Source organism: Ctenopharyngodon idella, chromosome 1, assembly GCF_019924925.1.
Source record: "Ctenopharyngodon idella isolate HZGC_01 chromosome 1, HZGC01, whole genome shotgun sequence".
Taxonomy (NCBI): Eukaryota; Metazoa; Chordata; class Actinopteri; order Cypriniformes; family Xenocyprididae; genus Ctenopharyngodon; species Ctenopharyngodon idella.
Window position 1 is genome coordinate 11431294 of NC_067220.1, and position 24929 is coordinate 11456222.

General features: G+C 36.6%; 2 protein-coding genes across 6 annotated transcripts in view; one reads left to right on the forward strand and one right to left on the reverse strand.

Moving 5' to 3' along the window:
- Positions 1–24929, forward strand: part of slc5a10 (solute carrier family 5 member 10) — a 38252-nt gene that overhangs the window by 7089 nt on the left and 6234 nt on the right. For all 3 annotated transcript variants that reach the window (XM_051889579.1, XM_051889578.1, XM_051889577.1), the window contains 11 exons: positions 3365–3469; positions 4598–4657; positions 4895–4999; positions 6039–6144; positions 8638–8718; positions 10972–11177; positions 13573–13708; positions 21208–21315; positions 21448–21598; positions 22088–22256; positions 24530–24745. In XM_051889579.1, coding sequence (XP_051745539.1) covers positions 3365–3469; positions 4598–4657; positions 4895–4999; positions 6039–6144; positions 8638–8718; positions 10972–11177; positions 13573–13708; positions 21208–21315; positions 21448–21598; positions 22088–22256; positions 24530–24745 — 1443 coding nt within the window. The remainder of the gene's footprint in view (positions 1–3364; positions 3470–4597; positions 4658–4894; positions 5000–6038; positions 6145–8637; positions 8719–10971; positions 11178–13572; positions 13709–21207; positions 21316–21447; positions 21599–22087; positions 22257–24529; positions 24746–24929) is intronic.
- Positions 11252–20717, reverse strand: LOC127510051 (protein FAM83G). Of its 3 annotated transcripts, XR_007929442.1 has the most exons (6): positions 19466–20717; positions 18385–18552; positions 18145–18269; positions 15243–16452; positions 13679–13746; positions 13281–13440 (listed from the first exon to the last, which is right to left on the reverse strand). XR_007929442.1 is itself a non-coding variant. In XM_051889567.1 (5 exons), exons 1-5 carry the CDS (start codon positions 19922–19924, stop codon positions 12958–12960), a joined length of 2445 nt encoding a protein of 814 aa, XP_051745527.1. In that variant the 5' UTR covers positions 19925–20715; the 3' UTR covers positions 11252–12957. The 3 variants fall into 3 exon arrangements, 2 of the variants coding, with proteins under 2 accessions (XP_051745527.1, XP_051745534.1); XM_051889567.1 differs by lacking the exon at positions 13679–13746 and having other exon boundaries at positions 11252–13440; positions 19466–20715; XM_051889574.1 differs by lacking the exon at positions 13281–13440 and having other exon boundaries at positions 13536–13746.

Genomic DNA, 24929 nt, shown 5'->3' on the forward strand with positions numbered 1-24929 from the left:
TATTTTAAATAGTACAGTAATGTAAACTACATGTTTAAAAGTGACCTCAAAAGTGGCCTCAAGGAAAATGTTTTAGACAATGTTGGAAAAAGTTGCTTCTTTTTTAAATAGGTAATTTACATGAACGTGGACATGAAACTACTTATTTTCAACCTCCAGATTTTAGGTCAGAATTTATATACAGTGGTGTCCAAAGTCAAACAACAAAAACAAATTTAAATCTATAAATAAGCAAAATATGTATAAAAAAAAAAAAAAAAAAAAAAAAAAAAAAAAGCAAAAATCTAATGTACTATTATATATAATAGTACATCCTGTTCACACGGATAAAACGTGCCAGGCCAGTAGATGCCGATGTCACTTTGTAAAAAAACACTAAGCAACTATCAACTTTTTTTTTCTTCTTCTTCTTTTTTTAATATTATTGAACTGATTAACACAATCCATACATTTACAATAACAATATAGAAATTTGAAATGCTATGGGGGGATATAAATAAAATTATAGGAATACATTCAAAAATGTACATGCTTGCAAAATTCTAATAGCTTTTTGTTTCTTCGAGGGTAATATAGACAATATAATATTTTACTTCATTTTTAAATGCTATAAAACATCGTTTTTTACCTGAAAATTTACATTTATGGATATGAAATTTGGCCATTAAAATAAAAAAAAATAAAAAAAAATAAGTGCAGGTCTGTTTATCTTTGGAGTTTACAACAATGCCTAAAAGAACATCTTTCCACTGTAAAATAAAATTTCCATCAACATTTCCAACAATAAAGTCGAGTACATTTTGCCAAAACAAACAAAAAAAAAAAACACATAAGGGCAGTGCCAAAATAAATGAACAGCTGTCTCCGGCTTCTGCTTGCAAAAGCTACAGCTTACAGCTATATCTTTTTTAAATTTAATTAAATAATGTTTAGCAGAGAAGCTTAAAAGATACTTCTTTCACCTTATTTGTTAAGAGTTACCGATTGGGCAGAAGCCAGACTTTTTTCCAATCAACATCACTCACAAACTGATTCCAATATGCAATTACATTTGGTTTCGACACAACATCTTTCTGGAAAAGAGCTCTTATTGACCTAATACAATTATTACAGGAAAAACGTATTTTACCAGGAAGTGATTTGGTGAGAGGCATGGAAGTTGCTGATAATTAACTCTTTTTTGTTGTTTACACAACATGCATATTCTAGAAGAAATTGCACCAAAAACAGTTGAAAATTCCTTTGGTGTTATGGGAATATTCATTTTTTTTATGAATTCCTCATATGTAAAAAGAAGGCCCTCAGAGTTAAATAGCTGATCTACCAAAACAATATTATTTTTAAACCAATTTTCGTAGAAAATAGATTTTTGTTTATATAAAATTTGTTTATATAAAATGTATATAAAGTTGTGTTTGAAAATCAGATTCCATGCAAGAAAAGCTTGACGATGAAATGCAGAAAGCATAACCGGTATTTTGTTGATATCAAAGTTACAAACAAGCAAAAAATGAATGCCGCCCAGGCTGGATAAAACATGAAAGGGAATCATATTCCAAATAGAGGCTGGATATTTAACAAGTTGTCTATTCCAGTTGACTTTACATGTATTGTATTGTTTAGTGTAGTAAGGAAGTTGAGGCCACCATTTTCATGAGTTCATTAAAATAGTTTTCCTTATATAATGTATCCTATTTCTCCAAACAAAATTAAAGAGCATCTTATCAATCTCCTTTGACATTTTATTATCAACGTGAAGAGCCATAGCTGTATAAGTAAGCCGAGATATACCTTCTGCTTTGGAAATCAAAACTCTTCATCTTAACGATAAATCTCTTGAAAGTCATTGATTTAACTTCCTTTGAGTATTTTGAATAATAGGATTAAAATTTAATAAACTTCTGTTCTGTTGATTCTTACTTACTATAATTCCTAGGTATTTGACTTCTGTTTTGACTGGAATATTACAATAAGATGCCACTGAACATTCTTTAACCTCCATAAGTTCACACTTCTTTACATTTAAATAGACACCATATGCTTTAGAAAACTCTTCCGTAACAATGGGGATTTGGTTTTCATTTTGGAGAAAAAGGGTGGTATCATCTGCTAGTTGCGTTATAACTAATTCTCTATTCATAATAGACATACCTTTAATCGCACTGGCTTTAACATGATTTGCAAGGAGTTGGCTTATTATCAAAAATAAATATGGAGAAGCAGGGCAACCCTGTCTAATCCCTCTAGACAAATTAAATCTACTAGAAGTGCCACCCAACAACTTAATTGAATTGTTGCAATTGCAAAGAGTTTTAATTGCATTAGTAAAGAAATTTCTAAAACCAAATTTTATAAGTGACTCAAAAATAAACTGATGCTCTACAGAGTCAAAGGCCTTACAGAAATCAAGAAAAAGAATAAATCCATTGTCTACATTAAATTCTGGATAATCCAAAATATCTAACACTAATCTTATATTGTTTACTACGCAACTATAGACTGAACATGTAAATTGCATGCGCATGATGTCAACAATTTCAAAAATTCGTGTTTTTGTAGTTTACACAGAGATGATGACAGCATCATTTTCAAAAACTTGCACTTTGAATCCTGTTTTCAGGCCTCCAAAATGCCAGTAAATGAACAGCCAAAAAGTTTTTAGTTGAAAATGGTGGTGTGTAAACTGTTTACACAACTGCTTTCAACTAAAATTTCAAAAATTTGGGGTAAGTAAGAAATTATTTAATACTTGTATTCAGCATTAAATTGAGACATTTATAATGTTACAAAGGCTAAGTTCATGCAGCTGGACAGCCACTGTGAGTAAAGCAAAAGACGGACAAACCAAATATATCAGGTATCAAAATTAATTAAACATTTTGCTCATATTGTTATGTATAATTTTAACAATAAATATTGTTATTTAAAAAGCAGTTTAACTAGTGGTTTGAGACATTTAGACCATGTTGTAATAAGGCATATATTTTAGGTGCTCAGCTTCATTTTCAATAATTCTTTTTCTTTTGCAGTGGCTTTAATTAGTCCTGCATAGTGACAAATACTTTTTTAAAGGCATGTAGTATCTCAATTAAAATGAGGTCACAAAAAAAAAAAGAGGTCATACAAATATAGGCCTGCATATAATTACTATACATATGAGAGGTGTATAATATTTATACACAAATAAAATAAAATAAAATGTTGATTAAAATAGTTTAACTTGCATGTCACACTGCAGACACTCCCTGACATGTCATGTCAACTATCTTGCAAATATTAAGTGTGAAGTTTACTGTTGTAAATCAAGTTGTTTTAGGTTGTCCATCCTGAGAATTGCACTAATATGTAGTCTGAATGGGTGCAGATTGGTGCATCTCTGTTTGCCAGCAGTGAGGGTTCAGGGCTGTTCATCGGTCTGGCTGGGACAGGAGCAGCAGGAGGGATCGCTGTCGCTGGATTTGAATGGAATGTGAGTGACATCATCTTTTAATGCCTCATTTCCTATTTACTCTAAACAAGTGCAAAATATTTATTAGTCATAATTCGTTACTGATCATTACTTTTAACACAAAAAAATTTAGCAGTTCGTATAAATGCACCAGCATTTGATCAGCACTAGGGGGAGAAAAAGACCAGCTTCTGTCTTAAAACAACATTATGGGTGCTGAAAATTCTGTTCTTAGTTATTGTCTAGACTCTAGACTGTCAGTAAAAAATATTTAAAAATTCTTACAACAAGATAAATGTACCTGAGGAATAAAAGAGGAATAAAAATAAATAAGACAAGATTTTCAAAGAATTTGTCTTGAATAGTATCTTGTCTTTTTACTTGTACATGTTGTCCAAATTTATAGAGGTGTATATAAGCGAAATTTAAAAAATTAGCAAATTAAATAAAACCTGATGCATCTGAATAAATTTAGACAACTCAAAAAAAAAAAAAAAAAAAAAGACCAAAACGTATTTTGACATTTTAATTGCACTTAAAGCTATAGTTCACCCAAAAATGAAAGCTCTGTCATTATTCATTCACCTTCATGTCGTTCCAAACCTGTATGACTTACTTTCTTCTGTAAAATATTTATCAGTGTTTTTTCCCCCCATACAATGAAAGTCAATGGGGTCCAATGTCATTTTGGACCCCATTAACTTTCACTGTATGGACGTAAGCAGTTGAAATATTATTCAACATATCCTCTTTTGTGTTTTGTGAAAGAAAGAAAGTCATACAGGTTTGGATCGACATGAGGGTGAATAAATGATAACAAAATTTTCATTTTTGAGTGGACTAACCCTTTAAGCTGTTTGATTGTCATTAGATTTTAAATTAGATTGTCATTAGATTATCTTTACAAGCAAAACATTTCCAAATCTAATAATATAATATTATAATATATCTCAATATAAAAATAGATGTGTCTTAATACCTTTTAGGGCCACTGTACTGTATATTCAATGCAAACACAATATCTCATGCAGTTTTGCTCCTCAAGTAAAATGATCTTGTTGTAAAATGAGATGCTTTACTGGAAAATAAATAGATGCTGAAGAAGAAATTGATTTTTCACAGTGCACTAACACTTTCTTTCTCTATTAGGCAACTTATGTCCTGTTGGCTCTTGCCTGGGTCTTTGTCCCAGTTTATGTGTCTTCTGGGGTGAGTTTTAGACATACATTGAATCACTGTTCATACTGATGTGCCAGCTATACAGTATGTGAATTAATAATTCAGAACTTATTTAATGCTGCCACGTGTACTATAGACTCACAGTCTCTTTCTCTCACACACAAACTCACCACATGTGCTACTTTCCCAGATTTGCCTGTTAATTTGCTTAGATCGTGCCATTCCATCTGCACTTCCTCCCTCTCTCGCTCTCTCTCTCTTTCTCAGATTGTCACAATGCCAGAGTATCTGGGTCGGCGGTTTGGAGGAGAGCGAATTCGCATGTACTTGTCAGCTCTCAGTTTGATGCTGTCTGTGTTTACCAAGATCTCAGTGAGCACAAAATCTCACATACATTCACTCATGTTTTTGCTGTCTCATTTTCACAAGGCTAGAAGTCAAACTTTAATCTACAAAGGCTTCACTTATTGAGTCCTGTATTGCTGTGCTGGCATGTTTCTGCACCCAAGGAATTTGTTGTGAAACACAGTGTAGTTTACTTGTTCCAACATCTGTTTTTCACTGTAGGCATACAAAAACACTCACACCCAAATGCTCGTGCTGCTTTGTTGGCTTGCTAATAAACCATTAATGCTAGGTAGGCCTATCAAACTTTGGCACTTAATACTCTTAAGACAAATAATGCTTGTTAAGTGTTATAAGTGATAAAACTAGCATTCAAAAGTTTGTAAGATTTATTTTAAAGAAATTAATACTTTTATTCAACAACGAAGGACATATTAAAATATTATAACTTTATAAATATATAAATATGAAATATTATAAAAACACATTAACAAAAAAAACTTACCAATTACCCACAATACCCTAGCAATTGCATTGTAACATGCTAAAAAACTATATAAAAAATGTTAGCAAATGCACAGAAACATCTTGGCACCACGTAATACACCCTAACATCATGGCAACAGGATTTGTGTGCCAGCAAGAACCACTCAAATTTCTTCAGAAAAAAAAGATCTTCAGATCTATTTCATATTTCAACCATTTATCATAGTAAGCAATCTGATTAAATGGAGAGCAAACTGTTCTAACCTGCTTCTCAGTTTGTCCTCTTTTTAGAAGAGATCTTAAATCTGACAAGATACCCAACAAGAAAGTCTAATAAAAAGTCAGATCTCAAATATTTCTCATTAAATTCTTTCAAGACCAACTAATCTGAGCTTATTCATGTTATAGCTCTGTACTCTTAATGTATGTCAACAACTGTTTTACTTTATTAACAGAAGTACTGTTATTTTAGGGTAAAAACAAAGTCGATACTCAAATGCAGTATAGCTGAAAACACTTCACAATTAAGCCTCCTATATTTAAGAATGAGCAACCTGTTATCTTTCTGTACCGTTTGCAGACGGATCTGTACTCTGGAGCTCTGTTTATCCAGGTTTGTTTGGGCTGGAATCTCTACCTCTCCACTGTGCTCATGCTGGTCGTCACTGCCCTCTACACTATTGCAGGTTTGTATTTCCGTTCAAAAGTGTGGGGTCATTAAGCTTGTTTTGTGTTTTTGAAAGAAGTCTCGTATGCCCACCAAAGCTGCATTAATTTGATAAAAATAAAGTAAAAACAATCATATTGTGAAATATTATTACAATTTAAAGGGGTGGTTGATTATGATTTCACTTTAGTTAGTGTGTAATGTTGCTGTAAACTAAACTATACCTATTCTATCTTCATGCAGCATATATTCTCTGGCTCTGTAGGCATCTTACAACAGTTTCCACACGAGCGATTTATAGATTATCATGACAGAATATACTAATCAATGACTTTAAGATAGTTAACGCCACATCAGCTTCAAAAATTAATCAACTAACCATTCAGAAACGTCCAGTTGCATTCTACATGTTGTCACTTCTTCTTGAGTCTCTCCATCATTGTCCGACTCCGTTTTGAACATAAATGGCTGAACAGTTTCTAACACATTTTCAGTGAGTCTGTGTGAGGTAAGCTGCCAACATGAGCTCTTGAAACTCCACCCTCTTCTTGAGAGCAGCAGCTCATTTGCATTTAAAGGGACACACACAAAAACGGAGCGTTTTTGCTCACCCTCAAAAAGTGACAAATTTAACATGCTATAAAAAATGATCTGTGAGGTATTTTCAGCTAAAACTTCACATACACACTCTGGGGACACCAGAGATTTATTTTACATCTTGTAAAAGTGGCATTATATGACCCCTTTAAAGGGTCAGTTCACCCAAAAATGAAAATTATCGCATGATTCACTCACCCTTAAGCCATCCTATGTGTATATGACTATCTTCTTTCAGACAAACACAATTGGAGATATATTTAAAAATATCCGTAAGCTTAGACACCTCTTGTGGTTTAAACAAATAGGGCTGGGCAACAAACTCAAGCTCCTCTTCTCTTATATCAAAATCCTCCGACATTTCTCTTTAAAATTTCTCATTTTAGACTTCTAATTCGTGACTGGTGTTTTGCTTTGCTCTATCCTTTGCGTGTCCGCATTCATCAATACGTCATGTGCCGGGTCAGATGTCACTCTTCCGGCGTAAATCGATGCATACAGCCGTCTGCCAGAAGCTAGATATTATAGTTAATAAAATTTTAAATATGGATGTTTTTCTTCGCTTTGCTTCAGAAGGCCTTTATTAACCCCCTGGAGCCGTATGGATTATTTTTATGAAGGATGGATGCACTTTTTCGGGGCTTCAAAATCTTGCTCCATTTACTACCATTTTAAAGCTTGGAAGAGCCATGATATTTTTAAATATATCTCCAATTGTGTTCGTCTGAAAGAAGATAGTCATATACACCTGGCTTGAAGATGAGTAAATCACGGGATAATTTTAATTTTTGGGTGAACTATCCCTTTAAATGACTGTTTTCTATTTGAATATATTTTAACATGTAATTTATTCCTGTGATGTGAAGCTGAATTTTCATCAGTCTTCAATGTCACATAATCCTTCAGAAATCATTCTAATATGATTTTACTCAAGAAACATTTCTTATTATTATCAATGTTGAAAACAGTTGAGCTGTTTAACGTTTTTGTGGAAATTGTGGAAATAGAATACATACACATTTTTCACGTTTCTTTGATAAATAGAAAGTTCAATAGAAATGCATTTATTTGAAATAGAAAGTTTTTCTAAACTGTCTTTCTAATCCAAGCTTGTGAGCGGTATATGCATTAGGCATCACAAACTGACAATGAACAATACTTTTAGAGCATTTATTGATCTAGATTCATGTTAATTTCTACATATACTAACACATTTTGTGTACTAATCAAGTATGAATTAACATACACAACAATGAACAATAGTATAGTTATAACTTCACATCAACCTAGATTAAAAAATGCTTATTTTTCATAATGCTTATTGTACATAGTGGTACCACTACATGTTTCAGTAGGGAGCAGTTGTCAAAATTAGCTTATCCTGTAAATAAGCTCTTGTTTCAACAAGCATCAGTGTAGCGTGACAAAACAGATTTACAGATAAGCAAACAGATACAAAAATCACTTGCACTCATAAAGAAGTTCTCTTGCACTGCAATGTTGTAAAACTGGATAGAGTGGCATAATGGTTAAAACTCAGGGCTGGTAACAGGAATGTTGCTGGTTTGAGTTGTTGACAGTGCAAATTATTAACCAGAGGAGTCCTCGAGTGAGGCTCTTAACCACAGGTTTGAGTACTGTCAGTTGTTTAGATAAAAGCTTCTACTAAATGATTACTTATTTAAACTTTCTCACTGAAGCCCAGTGGTTCAGTAACAGTTCACTTCTGCAGCAGTAATTATGGTCTACATGACTGATTCCAGCATAATTGCATAATTACTTTAATCCGCGGCTCTGCTGTCACTGTATTCACTCCTCTGTCTACAAGTGCTGATTCAGACTTGACCCCGATGACTCAAATCATATTAAACCATCATGAGAGAATTGAGCAATATCCGCTTAGTCCTTTCTCCAGGTGGCTTGGCTGCTGTAATCTACACCGACACTCTTCAGACCTTCGTCATGATCATTGGAGCGGTCATCCTCACCATTACAGGTCAGTCAATCTCAGGCCTTTTCTTTTATTCTCCTCTGGCAGTGATCTCATGTCAGCTGTCACTAGGGAAGTAAGAACATCTTGCATTGTGAAAGTGCCATTGCTGAAAACAGATGGCAGCTGTAAGAGGCACATTTTTAGGGTTATGTGGTTTATAACCATGCATTCCATGTACAGATATGTCATATGTCTTAAATGCAGATAAAATAAGTCTTAGCTTGACTTACCTGCACTGTAAAACTCACTAAGTTCTGAATACTCAAAACATTTAAGTAAACTAACTCATTTTTTTAATTTAGTAGAACTTAAAATTTTTGTGACAAGTGGGGCGGGGTCAAGAGTCATGGAAGTGGAGCAAGGTCAGTGTAGTACACACGTTTCTCTCATTAACAATCATGTCACCGGCATCCCTTCGCTCCCACAGTTCTCAGCCTCGCCCCACTCATCATAATGTTAATTACCTACAGTTCATTTACATAAACATCACATTCAGATCTTGGTTAAATGTTAGATAGCAAATAACACATGCTACATTATAACTATCAAAGAAACTGTCATTATATACTTGCATGTATATAATCAAACAACATACAGTATATATATGGTCTTAAAAATTTTGCAGCCCATCCTCAACCTAACCACAGGCTCTACTCTTCACCATGATGATAACCCTACAAAACTAACATAACAGAACCCCCTGTAAATCCCAACATAATACAACATTAAACTTATGTCTCCCTATGTTAATCTTGTGCAAAAACACACAAGATAACACTTAATTTCAACATTTGTTTATAAAGTCTGATGCAAAGCATGCTGGGAATTAGAAATCTGACTCAACTCAGTCATATTAAGTTCAGTTTACTACAATGACATTTTGAGTTCACACAACTTTTTTCAATTAATTTCACTGTTCAGTTTTAGTGTGTGGTTGTCCGCTGGTATGGGAAAAACATTATATATTGTAAAATTGCCTATTGATGATGAAAATAATAAAATAAATAATAGTAATAAAGGTGAAATAATGAAATGTGGTTCAATTATTTATCTATTTTCCAAATAACAAAATAAATAGTTAATTCATAATTAGCTAGAACCTTTTTTTTTTAGAAATTAAAAAGATATTTTTTAAACCCAAAAATGAAAATTTGTCATCATTTACTCAACCTCATGTTGTTTCAAACCTGTATGAATTTCTTTCTTCTGATGAACACAAAATAAGATATTTTGGAATAATTTTTGGGTGAACTATCCCTTTAATTTTCCAGGTAGCCTAAAACAAATATGGAAATTAAAAATTATTTAATTTGCATAAAACTTAGCATCATTAATTATTATTAAAATTTAGAATATTCACCAAATATAAATATTCAGTGCAAACAAAAGAGCTTTAATCAAAAACAACATTCCAACACTCTTAAAAATGAAGGTTTCAAAAGAGGGTTTCTGCAGTGATGCCATAGAATATCCATTTTGGGTTCTTTCAGTGAACAGTTCTTAAAAGAACCACTTTTTTTCTTAGTGTGAAGAACATTTTATAATCTAAAGATCTACTTTTTCCACTAAAAAGAACCTTTAGTGCAATGGAAAGGTTCCATGGATGTTAAATGATGGAACCATCTATGCCAATAAAGAACCTTCATTTTTAAGAGTTGAGATAAGTCAAACTTTCACTTTATGATGGAATTTGCTGCCCAGAATTGGTCTTTTTTTCAGCGAAAGTGAAAACATTATGCAATGCTGCACAATAACAGACAAAAATAACAACATATTTGGCATAATGTGGAGCAGATTTCACTGTTTGTCACAGGCAACAAATTAAATGTCCTGTAACTCGACACAGCTGTTTAGTAAGAACAAAAACACACCTCACATTTTTGTCAAAGAGAGAGGTTTTAATCACATCGCGTCTGGTTAGCACACTTTAAAACCAGCATAGCTGGTTTGCATGGAGATGTGGAAAATCCCATGACTGTCTTTAGCCATTTACAGAAAATCATCTCTCAAGGATTTCAAAGAACTGAAAATTAAATGAAAAATGCACTCACACACACAATTACACACACAAGTCTAAACAAGTTAAAGAAATTTAAATAATATTTTTAATTGGAATCAATTCAAAATAAACATTGCGTTTTGACGCCGTGTTGTCCTGACGTTACTACAAAGATACATTTTTATGCCAAACCTCTACATTTTACCCAAAACAGTTGTAGTAGATTTAGCTGATATGTATTTATGTACATGTTACAGCATTCAATGAAATTGGAGGCTACAATAAACTGGAGAGCGTGTATTTGGAAGCGGTGCCATCTAAGATCATCCCAAACACAACATGTCACCTACCCAGGGCTGATGCCATGCACCTGTTCAGAGACCCTGTTCATGGAGACCTGCCCTGGCCAGGCATGACACTGGGATTAACGATTCTTGCAACATGGTACTGGTGCACTGATCAGGTATGTTTAAACACACACTCTCAAAAATAGATAATAAACCTCCCCTGGTTCTCACACAATGTAAAAAGCCTCACATAGAGGACAGTATTGCAAATGTATTTTGCATTATGAGTTGCATTCTGCTATAAGATATGTGATGTATCACTTGTTTGCCACAAAGACTGCAGTTTTAGAGAGAAAGGTTTAGGAGAAAAAAAAATTAAAATCTACCAAGCCTGAAATGGACCTAAGTCAGGATAGGCTAGACCCTTCTAATTTGACGCAATGAAAACGAGACTCTGAGAGATTTGTGTCAAATTAAGTACAACTACCCTGACTAAAGTCTATGCTTCTCCTGTGTCACCAAAAACATCACCAAATGATTCAAGTATATCCTCACAGAAACTGTAGGAATCAGTGTGTGCAGACTAGCATCTTTTAAATACCTTGCTTTTTAAGATCATTTATTTAAAAAAATAAAAAAGCAAAATTGAGAATTTAGAAGACTGTTTGTAATAACTAAAGTTATAACACTTTCCTTCCTTAAAATATAGTGCACATCACGTCCTCAAAAAGTACATTTCCAAACCTCCTTGGAAGGCAAAAAAACATCATCAGAAGAGAAATTATTAAATTCCTAGAAATACTGACAGAGTTGGAGTCCCCTCAAGACCCAATAAATGTTGGTTTGGTCTGTGTCTTATTACAGTAGGTCCTCTGGTTGGGGGCTCAAATCTTAAAAGTCTTGTTCTGGGTCTTGGCTGAGGGCCTCAGTCATGACCACAGTTCACCACTGTGCAAAGTGGCTCAGTATCTGAAATGAATGCTGCAACAAATTCAGCAAATGGACAGGTCTTGGTCTGGATGTTGGTTTGGTCTTGACTCCAACTCAAAAGCTTGGTACACACCAGCACAAATGTTTGGCATGAAAATGTGGTCCGATTTTTGCACGCAATTTTTTTTTTTTTTTGTTCAGACCCACGCAAGAAAAAAAAAAAGAAAAAGGCAAATGGGCTGAATGAAAATACAAACTTACCTCTGACAGTAAGTGGCGCTTATGGAAAAACTAAAATACCCAGGTTTATTCACGGTTTCCAAGCAAAATAGTCTGTGTTTGTGTACCACAAAGTCGTAGTTTTACGTAACAGCAGCAACCTTGGGCATGTGACCTAAAGCACAAACCTTTTAACCTTATTTTAAAATATATATTTTTTGCAATGTGATGAAAGAGAGGTTAGAAAAAAAGTTGCAATGAAAGCAAGCGAAAGATCAAATTGGTGTGAACAGATGCATTAAAAGCCGTTCATAAAAAATAAAATGCTTATCCCAACGAATTTCCGCACAGAACATTTGTCCTGGTGTGAACAGGCCTTGATCTCCTCTGATAAAACCAGGGACAACTGTATTAGTATGTGCATTTTTAAAAATAGCTCAAATTCAGTTCGTACTTAAACTTTTCAACGTCCTTTTCCCACAATCTAAGACACTAATTAGCCAATAATAGAGGTGAACGTGAAATTGCCATCACCATGGTCATAAATCCACCACCAAATTCCCTTGCACTAGTACAGATTACTCAAAGGCACATCAAAAAAGAGTAAGGCTTTATGTAACAAGTGTTCCTTGCCACTGTCCAGAAAATGTCATTGTTTGTGTGCCACTGTAACACTCGTGTCAGTTTAAAGATCCAGTTGAACTCCAGCCTTTATCGGTGGAGACTGGTGGCTACGTCATTACACATTTGTGTCTTTGTACTCAATACAAAGTTGTTTTTTGAGGGAAGAAAGCCACTATAAATCAGTTAATTCTCATTGTGACTACGTGTCAACAATTTATCCCCCAAAGCAAAACCAGACGTGTTCACTGGAACCTTCCCCCGGAGGTGTTTGAAGCTGGCGAGTTTAGATAAAGAGATTCCTAATGGCGTGCGAGTCTCGACCCGTCTACGAGGAGACGGAGACTTTATTTGAGAGGCTCGATGAGCGGGGGAGAGAGATTGAGAATGCATGAGCCGCTGAGCGGGTGATTGGCTTGTTCGCAGTCCTTCTATCGTATAGGCGGGGCTTTGTCTTCTGGGGGACCGGCCAGAACGGTTTAGGTTTTGCTGGCCTGATCCACTTGAGGGGAGTTCATTGCCAGACACTTTCCCCTGCCAGTACCTGTGGCCCCCAATCACATGGCCACTGCTTTTAGGGGGTCTATGAAACACTCCAGGTTTAGCAATCATCACTTTGGCCCGGCCGTAAGTGTCTCGAACAGGTGACCTGGAGACCATCTGGTAAAGCTGAAAGGGAGGAAGGTATATGTGAAAAAGAAAAACTATAAACAGGCATGATGACAAACCATAAACTGTTCTGAATTTTTCAACAACAATTCAGTAAAAAAAACAAAAACAATGTTGGTTGATCATTGGCAGGTAATCGTGCAGAGGTCTCTGTCAGCCAAGAATATGAGTCACGCCAAAGGGGCATCCATCTTTGCCAGCTATCTCAAGATGCTTCCCATGATCTTCATCATCCTACCTGGCATGATCAGCAGGGCACTCTACCCAGGTACTACACACACGCTCCAGCTGCTGTATCCGCTAGTGCTGCAAAAATTCAGTGCTATGTCATCTTTTGTGCAAGCTTTGTAACCTTTTAAGCCTAACTAAAGAAAATCAGGTAATTCCAGCTTAAGGTGGTCAAGATGGTTTTTGGTACATGGTAGCTGCTTTGTTGCTGGTCCAAGGTGGACTACCAGACCTAATCAAGTTTGACCAAGTTGTAATACACTATTCTAAACCAGCTAGAAACCATGCAAAAACCAGCTACAACCTTAAGCAGGATAGTTTTATGCCCCAGAAAATGATTTTGTTTTCAAAATATTTTTTACATCATAATTAATGGAAGCATTTTATTAGAAACATTAGATTTGATGGAAATAGTTTAGGATATAACTAAAAGTAATGAATGGCATTAGGCAAATATTTGTAAGAACTATGTGATAAAAGTAGGAATGCATGAATATTAACATTTTGTTTCTAAATCTAAATGTACAATACTGTGCAAAAGTCTTAGGCCGCAACCAGCTTTGTTTTTTAGCTATTTTTTTAATGACCATCCATATTTATTTTTCAGTCTCTTTATTACGATACAAACATAAAATACAGGAAATATGTACACAAAATGTAAAAAAACCCCAAAAAAAACAATCTGAACAAAATTGTTTATTTAAACAAAAATCTGTATTTAGTGTGACCTCCTGTCACATGTCTCCTAGACTTCCATTTCCTCAAAGAAGAAACTCTGAGAAAGTTTTCTTGGCCTTCCAGTCCTTTTCCATTCCATTTAGGTTTAAGAGAGCCAGGTTCCTGCTATTGCTCAAGTGTAAGGGGAGGTCACTGAATACTTGCCACTTTAGCCTATAAAAGCTGTTTTTTTTTTTTTTCAGATTTTTTTTTTTTTCTGTTTTTAATACTGCATACAAATTTACTGTATTTTCTGGTTATGTTCTAATTAAGAGACAGAGAAATAATTACATATGGTTATATCATTGCTAAAACAACATCTAATGGTGGCCTAAGACTTTTGCACAGTACTGTATATATATATATATATATATATATATATATATATATAAATATTCTGACTGATACCAATAAATGAATAAAAAATGGACAGATAGCAAATATATCGTGCATCCCTAGACAAAAGTTTCCAGACATCTTTAACTCAGGATATGTTTGTAGACACATGGACTTCTTCTTTCATGGGGAAGTCCCACCAAAATGAGGATCTGACAAACCCTAATAACATGCTATTTTCCTGTTCTCATCTGATAAGCAACATCATTTACATTTATCCTCGTCCAACCCACTACCCCATACATGTGTTTTAGCACTTATGGCAGGTTAAGGCATGCAGGAAATGCCAACAGAGTCCCGGAACATACATCGGCACACCCTCATGCGTTCCATAACGCACATGCCTGGCTTCTTTTCATCTATTTGAGACACTCCCAGGTTTAAGGACTGGTAGAGTGGAGAGCCAGATCTGATAAAAAGCACTTTCACATTCAGACGCACTAAATCAAAATCCTACCTACCTTTGATTTGTTTCTGTTCTGCATGTTTAGTAGATTCCTCTCGGCAGTGCTTTGTAGATCAGCATCATCCGATCGCAAGTCCAGCATGGATTGAGAGAAGCGGGCCATCACGTTAAGTGCATTAGGGCTGTGTTCTCCAACACGACCGGAACCAGTTATCCTTCCGTTAGGGAGTTTATCACTGCCATCAGAGTCAGTACATTCATAGTATTCATCTGACATTGTGGAATTCTCATCTTTATCCTTTAATGAATCTGCACAGGTCACAGTGGTGCTGTCGGCGTTGTTGTCTTGAGCATCCATGTGTGAATCCTTCGTCTGGTTTTCCTCCCTTTTGACTAAAGTGACCTCTGCATCTCCAGAGCCTTCCAGCATATTAACCACCAACTGAAGGGTGCGTGGCTTGGGAACAGGCAGATCTGAAACCTGTTGGACCTCTGCTGGTTCATGGTTGGGTTCCTGCTCTTTTGGAGGAAGGTTGGGTTTGGGGTCTTGTTGCTGGATTGGAGAGCTCGGCGAATCAGATGTATTGGCTGGTGTATCTTGATGGGCATTGCTAGAATCGGTCTCCAGCTGAGGTTGGGTGCTTGATTGAACATTTGCTTCCATTTTAGACAACTGTGCTGTTGAAAGACGAGGAGTTGCCTTATCTGGTAGCGGTTCCTCAGGTGGGCCAGTGAAAGGATCTTTAAAGCGGATTGCTTGAGATGTTTCAAACATTTGCGAGCGCATTAAATGCACTTGTGTTGGCTTGCTTGTGTCACGGATATTAATATACCCAATAACGTCACTGGATGGGTCTGGCTCGGGCCAGGTGGGCAAGTAGAGAATGAGATCTGCTTTTGGCAAGCCTACAAGTCCTGGGTGCTTTTGTATCTCCCGTTGAGGCTTGGGAATCTGGACCATAGGATTCTGGGAGTTATTGTTCTTGGCACTAGCTTTGTCTGAAGATGATTTGCTTGCTGTATCTACAGTGACCAAAGCATATTTGGGGTTAATTAGTTTTCTTGCAACAGCTGCGGAAACAGGGGGAGGAACGACGACTGGGGTAGGGTCCGGCTCTGGAGGGTCCGCCAAAGGAATCTTGGTGAGATTGACCCCACGAGAGTACAGGTATAATTCACGGAACTCCTTGTCAAAAGTTTCGACGGCCTGCCCAGTCAGGACTGTAATGATGTTGCGGTCCAAACGAGAAGCTGTCCATGTAAAACTGAAACATAAAAATGCCAGAAGTCAGAAACAAAAACAAAGTGGACAAACAAATAATACATGCACAGAACATAAGCACATAAATTGACATTAAAAACTAGCAACTCAAAATAGCAACTCAACACCAGTGTTGGGGGTAACTACTTAATGGCAACATTGTTATCCATTTCTGTGACAGTACAGTAGCTCACTACTGTAGCTTTCTTGTTCTTGATTTGTCTGTTCACACTTCCCTTTTTTGTATTCTGGTGTTTCCTGCCATGTGATTGGTTTATTAGGCTTGTCTTGTGACTTGATTATTGTTTGACTAGATTATTGTTTTGACTTTTTTATTACGTTTCTAATTTGATTGTTTTATTAAACCCTTGTATATTTACACCCTTTAATTTGCCATTGTGTATTAAATGTTTTTCCATGTTCTCTATCGGGTGTTTGGGTGAGATTAGTGAAGTTTCCAGTTTCAAGTTAAAACCTTTCCTGCTTTGGTTTATGGTTTTGGTTTTTTTTTGTTACTTTGTCTCGGTTTTTGTTTGTAAACTGCGCTTGGGTTAAAAACTTAAATCACAGCATTAAACAAAACTAGATTGTTTTGTCTTTTTTTATTCAGTTTCTAGTTTGATTGTTTTGTTACACCCTAATCCAATAGCGTTGGAACTTTTTCAAAGTAGTTGATGTTTAAGGGGTTAGTTCACCCAAAAACGAAAATTCTGTTATCATTTACTCACCCTCATGTCATTCCAAACCTGTAAGACTTTCGATCATTTTCAGAACACAAATTAAGATGAAATGAGAGTTCTGTCCCTCCATTGACAGTCCACGCAACTACCACTTTGACGCTTCAAAAAGTTCATAAAGAGATCGTAAAACTAATCCATATGAATTGAGTTGTTTAGTCCAAATTTTCTGAAGACTCTTGTATGACAAAGTGATTTAATTTGAGGCTTTTTATTCACATATAAACATTCATCAGCAAACATAAACAGAAGGCTCAACTGTAGTTGATTGACGCATGAGAACAAACCTCATTGGTTCTTGCGGAAGCTGAAACGTGCTGTGTAACATGCAGGGAATGAACCTCATTGGTTGTTGAACGTCAAGCAAACATGCTTGAGCTTCCGTTTACCATATCTGATGCGTGCGTTGATTAATGTTTATATGTGAATAAAAGCCTAAATTAAATCTGTTCAGTGTATAAAGCAATCGTGTCTCTTCAGAAAATTTGGCCTGACTGCTCAATTCATATGGATTAGATTTACGATCTCCTTATGAACTTTTAAAAGTGTCAAAGTGGTAGTTGCGTAGACTGTCAATGGAGGGACAGAACTCTTATTTCATTAAAAAGATCTTCATTTGTGTTTTGAAGATGATCGAAAGTCTTATGGGTTTGGAACAACTTGAAGGCAAGTAACTGATGACAGAATTTTCATTTTTCAAACACTAAACAGTATAAACAGTATCAGAGATGCTCTTCATAATTAAAAACATTAACAAAAAAACTCAATCCACAGATTTTCCCATAGCTATTTGCGTTTGCAATTTTAAAAGCATACAGTTTGTATTAGCATTCTTGCTATATATCTGTACTTCATCCTACAGGCACACAGACCAGTTTCTGACACAATGTGATTGGCTAGAGTTTAAGAAACAGCTTCATGTATATGTACATACACACATTAAAGTGCACAGTACAAACCTGTATGATCCGGACACAGCGCGGTCTCCATCCACAAACATGAATTTCTGACTCAACGAGCCACGCACCTTCTGAGATGAGCGTGTGTAGAATTCACAACCACCGATGCATCGCACCCTCAGATGCTAAAAAAGAAACAAAAAAACAAATTGTTATTCATGCACAAACTACATCTATTCTGATATTAAGAACTTAAAACAGTCTACAAAACAGACATAACTGCATGCGTCTTCAACTCACATTGAGGTGTCCTCTGTGCATGTTGGCTCTCTCACACATAAGCAGGAAGTTCTGTACAGAAGCATTATCTATAATAATGTATATAGCCACTTTCTTTCTAAATCCAGCCTCTATTAGATCCTTAAAAATGTCAACGTCTGTGAAAACGTCCATTACCACAGCTATCATCTGCAAATGTAAATGTATAGATGTTAGACAGTTCAATCCAGGCAACATAAAAATCATTTTGTATTATTTCTCAGTGTACATATTACTATACAGGTCATGTTCCAATTACGGTTCTATTGTTAGCATGGAGTATGTTCTCTTTATTAAGCCGACAACATGATGATGTAGACACAAAACAACTCCTACACACCCTATGTCAGTTGTACTGCACCCATTACGACCTAAATCTCATTATAAGTGCTCATTGTGACAAATGTCTTTGGATAAAGGGATCTCTTTGATTATTTCAGAGTGTGTGCGTTACAGAGAGAGGAGGAGGAAGAGAATTTGTGCCGGTATGTGTCATGGGCCGAATTTTTGGGTTCAAGCAAGTTCTAACAAGACAAGTGAGTCAGTTGGAAACCAGTATGGATTGTGAAACGTGATGGATATTTGGACATTCGGCATTTCTGCTGAACTCAATTAATAACTAACAATTCCAGGTTATCTTTTTAAAAATTAATCTGCCTGTAGAAGAAGAGTTGTGTTGAATAGTGTGTGTTGACATACATAAATATAGTAGCTGTTTTGCTTAGTTAGGGCCTTAGAGAATAGTTTAATATTCAATATTCACATTACTCCATCACCCCCCTGGTGTTGTCATTGGTTACTGCTCTTCATAATTATTAAAATTATATCTTATAAATGCCAGATGAGTATTTAGCACATTAAAGACAAATATTACTAATGGGGGCAATTGTGCACCGAGAATTACTGACAGAAATTTCTTTTAAGAAATCTAAGTTACCCCCTGAAAGTCACTCACTAGTAGACAAAGGAACCGTTTAAGAGCCTTTCTTTTTGAGGGTCTTCAGTGTTTCTTTGGAGGACTGACCATTCAATCGTGCTTTTCAAGTTTCTCTAGTTTACCTACCTTCTGTGCTTGCGCGATGGCTTTTCTTACAACCTCTTTTATATGCGTCTGTCCGTCCAGCGGCGGTTGCGTGTACACATTGACGCGCGTAACTCCGCGGTAAGAACTGCAGTCGGGCCATCCGAGGTCCAGATTCGGTATGGAGATATCAGAGCGGTCCGGCCAATACTGCAAAGACACCGCACTGTCATCTCCCTCCGTCGTACCATCTGATTTTTGATGCTCAGAACCGGGCTTATAATCTTCTATGTTCCGACGAAGCAGCTCAAGCTCGGGTTCCGACAGGAAAGGTCGCAGCTCGTGCTCTTTCACATATGCGTCAAAAGCGTCGCGTCCTTTCGTAGCAAGCGCCTCGAGCGCTAGCCGCTGGTCCTCACTATAGAAAAACTCCGGTTTAGATTCATTTAAACGCCAGTTCACGTGATTGTCATCAAGACACTGAACCTGAGAGAGAGCCATCGTTTCCACACACGATTCGAATTAGGTGATAGAATAGGTGATTTTTTTGGTCTCTTCTCGTTATTATTAGGATTTTAATAAGTTAAGTCCCACAGTAATCCACTGTAAACGTATAAAAACTCTTCTCAAAGTTTTCTTCCTCGGTTAACGGCTAGAAAAATTCCTTTGAAGATGGCGATAAAGCGTTTCCATGGCAAAGCGAGACCGGGTGATTCAATCGATTTAGTTGTTAAATAAAGCGGCTCAGCGACAACTTAAGCACCAAAAAGCTCGTTTTTTCATTAAAATAAAGGCGATATGGTTTCCCAAAGATATAAACGATGCCTCAAATGTTATTTGATCACATTTCCCCGAGCAGAGTCCTAGTTCAGTACAGGACGCAGTTGGCCGCTGAGCCGGAGATCATCTTTCAGTTAACCGACAGGTAGAATAGAACAAAGCATCTCCAGAGGCTCTAGTGATTAGACACACCTCAGTCACCTGACCGGGAGGGGCACAGACACACACACACATATGCATACACAAGCGCAACAGGCTTCAGCCACACCGGGTGGCTCCGCGTTTATCTTCCACAAATGTCATAAATCATCGACGCCGATGAGAAAAACAACGATAAAACAAAAGTTTCCGGGTGTTCGCCACAGTGTTGCGAGTTAAACAGAACTTTTACCGTCTCTCGATTTAATGAATGTCCCGAGTTTGTTGTCCAGTAAAGTCCTGTGGGGCTTTTGTGTTACTTTGCCCTACTTCTGTCGAGCTACAAAGAGGAAGAGGCCAGACGTCGGGTGCATGAGCACCGATGACGCGGCGTGCTGGCCGAATATTACACAGTTGAGTCAACTGTTACGTGGGTTTGGGCGGGGAGTCCGAGAAAAAAAAAGGGACAGGAAACGGAGGAAAGTGAAACAGACAGTTCCTATTTCCCCCCTGACTTTGAAAGAAAGTAGTGGTTGTAGGCAGACACTTAAATAGACAACCGGGGCTAGTTGTCACACGGGGAAGCTGCCTCAAAGAATTTTTTTTTTTTTTTTTTTTGAGTAAAAAGTCCAGTTGGACAAATGAGCGTTTTGTTTATTTGTCTAGCAATGAGTTATATATATATATAAACATTACTATACAAATAGTTGCTTTTCTATTAGGCTACATTTTACCTTTTCCATTACCTGCGCCTGCGGTTTCATGACTGTTTTGTTTCGTAATTGCTCCTTAGGATAGTAGGCCTACATTTATTTTAAACAGGCTACACATGTTTATTTATTTGTACATGTTGCGTTTTATTCCAGACACAGTGGCTTGTGTCGACCCTGAAGAATGTGTAAAGGTGTGTGGTGCAGAGGTGGGCTGTACCAACCTCGCTTTTCCAAAACTGGTCATCGAGCTCATGCCCAGCGGTAATCAGGATCAGGATTTTATGTTTTGTAGCCTATATTATATGTTTGAACTGTTAACATTACTTTATCAAATGTGAATAAAGTCCATGTCACAATCTATTAGCCCTAAATCCAGTAATGTGTGCGTTTTAGGCCTCCGGGGGTTAATGATAGCTGTAATGATGGCTGCTTTGATGTCTTCACTGACCTCCATCTTTAACAGCAGCAGTACACTCTTCACGATGGACATCTGGAAGAAGTATCGAAGAGGTGCTAGCGAGAAGGAGCTGCTGCTGGTTGGCAGGTGTCTATGTGTGCTTATGAGTGTGTGTTTGCATTTCATGCATAGAATTGTGTCGCCTATTTAAAATCATCAATCATTATGACATGCATAAAGGTTAGGTGTCTTCTAAGATCTAACATCATGGTGTTTTTTATGCAAAAGCAATTACACGAAAGAATGTAAGAATGATTTATAGCTTCAGAAATGCAATGCACAACCGCAGTATGAACTAGATATCAGGGGGTGGATTAATCATTTAGATTAGCTCATATTTACGCCTTGTCATTGGGTTGAGAAAAATGGAAATAAAACCACAAATTCTTCATTATATAAATAGCCTAGACAATGGAAAATAACTAGCAGCCAAATAATATAATATTCCCATAGCATTTGGATGTTGCAGAACTCAACTTTATTAACTTATTAACGTAATGACTTTAATTTTCCATATTAAGAACTGTTGCTGAAACTGAAGATGATCATAAAATGTATGTCAATTTGTTCTCTCAGGATAGTGACGGTTATTCTGGTGGTGATTAGCGTGGTTTGGATCCCTATTCTTCAGAGCGCTAACAGTGGTCAGCTGTATGTTTACATTCAGTCAGTGACCAGCTATCTGGCCCCTCCTGTTACTGCCATTTTTGTAATGGCTGTTTTCTGGAAAAGAACCAATGAGGCGGTAATGCACACACAAACGCATACATGCAACAAATAAACACTGTCTGAAGCCTCACTAGGACTATGTACATATTGACACACTGACATTATCAGTCACATGCATTTGCAACCACTTCTCTCTCGTGAAGAAGGAATGTCTGGTTATTTTAATGGATCACATTAGTCAGAGTGTGTGTATTTGACTGTTCAAGCACACAGAGTGCGTGTACATGCCTGAATGACAGCAAAAGAGAGTGTAACTTTCACTTGTAAGTGGTTGAGATGATAGATGTCTGTATTTTCCAGAAAATAAGTCACACCTTAATATAAGTCATTATATTGTTGTGCTGTTGACTCATTGTAAATTGTGTTTTTGAGAAGGAACATTCATTGATAAGTCACACCTGTGTATAAGCTGCGTATTACATTTACATTCAGTACAAAAAGATGGAAAGAACATTTAAACTGTTTGCATAAAATACATAAAATAATAGATAGATTATAGATGGATGGATGGATAGATGGACGGACGGACAGATTACAGATAGATAGATGGATAGATGGATGGATAGACAGATTAAAAAGGATGGACGGACAGACAGACAGATTATAGATGGATGGATGATGGATGGATAGATAGACAGACAGACGGACGGACAGACAGATTACAGACAGATGGATGGATGGATAGATAGACGGACGGACGGACAGATTACAGATAGATAGATGGATAGACGGATGGATAGACAGATGACACAAGGATGGACGGACAAATGGACGGACGGACGGACAGACAGATTACAGATAGATGGATGGATGATGGATGGATGGATAGATAGACAGACGGATGGACAGATTACAGATAGATAGATAGATAGATAGATAGATGGATACACGGATGGATAGACAGATGACACAAGGAAGGACAGACAAATAGACAGCTGGACGGACAGACGGACGGACAGACAGATTACATATAGATGGATGGATAGGCAGATGACAGAAGGACGGACGAACAAATGGATGGATAGATAGATAAATGACAGAAGGATAGATAGATAGATAGATAGATATTGTTGATAGACCAGTGTGAAGTGTTTTCTTGAGGTGTTTACCAGTGATAAACAAGGATATAGATTCATAGAACAGGAGTAACATTGTGTGAGAGAGCACAAGATACAGAAAAAAAAAAAAAGGCCTCGTGATTCATTCGTTTGATTTTATGAAAACCCCCTATTCTGATGTGTTTTGACAAATATGCTTAGAATGAATGTTTTAGAAGGATTGCGGTGTACCAGGCTGATTATCTTGGATGTTTCACTTAAAAGCAAAGAACAAAATACTGTTTTTTCACATTAGAGTGCATTAGAGTAAACGTATCTGCCAAAACTCACATTGTCTTAGCAAAAGATTAGCTGTTAAGGCAGTTTAACATAAGAACGAAAACCTGTTGAACACATCATTTCAGGGCTTTGAAAAAGTGGGAGGGTGGGATTTCAGAATTCCTGTGTTTTTAGCCTGAAGGATCTCTTACTGGAAAGTTATCCCCATCCCCCGCAGCAAAAAGGAAGTACCCATTTTAGCTAGTGTCATTTCAGAGAAGTATAATTGCTCTGAAAATATTTTTCAGTATGGAAAATAGTTTAACTTTTTAGGGCATGCTATGTTGAAAGCTATAGTTGCCCTGAGAAGCTTGCCTTAAGAAACCAAAACTGGCCAGGTAACATTCATTGGGGTAAGAAATATATCATTACAGTGAACATATTTGTGTAAGTGCATCCATGTGCGTCAATGATACAAGAATAAAATCAGTTTAACTTACATAATTATAAAATCTACTGTCTTTACACTCAATGCATCTTTGTCAAAACATACATAAATATCAGACACCCATCACTTGATAGATAGATAGATAGATAGATCGATAGATAGATCGATAGATAGATAGATCGATAGATAGATAGATAGATAGATAGATAGATAGATAGATCTGACACCTGTAACTGAAATATGATGATGTTTCGCAGGAATTTTACACTTGTCAAGGGACTTTCACACTGCACTCCACCCTTAAGTACCTTGAATAAGCAAATAAGAACTTGTCATGTCAGGAATCTCGGCTCAGAGTTCATTCAGTGCATCCTCTCAGATACCTGAAATAAATAAGGGTTTAAAAACAAACAGTTAGTTTAACAGTCTCCCACACTCATTTAACATGTTGAGAAAAAGGAACACCGATGTTGCTATGTAGAGCAGCAGAGCTGAATGTGTGTTTGTTTGGTATTGTGTATGCAGGGAGCATTCTGGGGCCTGATGGTGGGTCTAGTGGTGGGCTTGACACGGATGATCCTAGAGTTTGCGTTCCCTCCACCCCGCTGTGGGGTGTTTGACCCTGCTCCCTCTGTCCTGAGGAGTGTACACTACCTACACTTTGCCATCATACTGTGTGCCCTCACTGCTTTTGTTGTGATGGTGATCAGTCTGCTGACCCCTCCACCCACCGAGGAACAGGTAATATTCTGTCTTGAAAAATGTTTTAATAGATTTTAAGTTTTGCACCCATAATACCCTAGTTTAAAAAAAATCAAAATTCCTATGGGAATTTTTTTTTTTGAAACCAGTCCAAATGGACCCTAATGGGAAAGTTCTTATAAGATTCCAAAATAAAACAAAGATTTGATCTTTTGCAACACAT

Coding starts and splice junctions, on each gene's coding strand:
- LOC127510051 (XM_051889567.1), bottom strand. CDS start 19,924: ATGGCTCTCTCTCAGGTTCAGTGTCTTGATGACAATCACGTGAACTGG. Junction 18,553..19,465: donor CCATCGCGCAAGCACAGAAG/GTAGGTAAACTA, acceptor TTACATTTGCAG/ATGATAGCTGTGGTAATGGA. Junction 18,270..18,384: donor TGCACAGAGGACACCTCAAT/GTGAGTTGAAGA, acceptor TTTCTTTTTTAG/CATCTGAGGGTGCGATGCAT.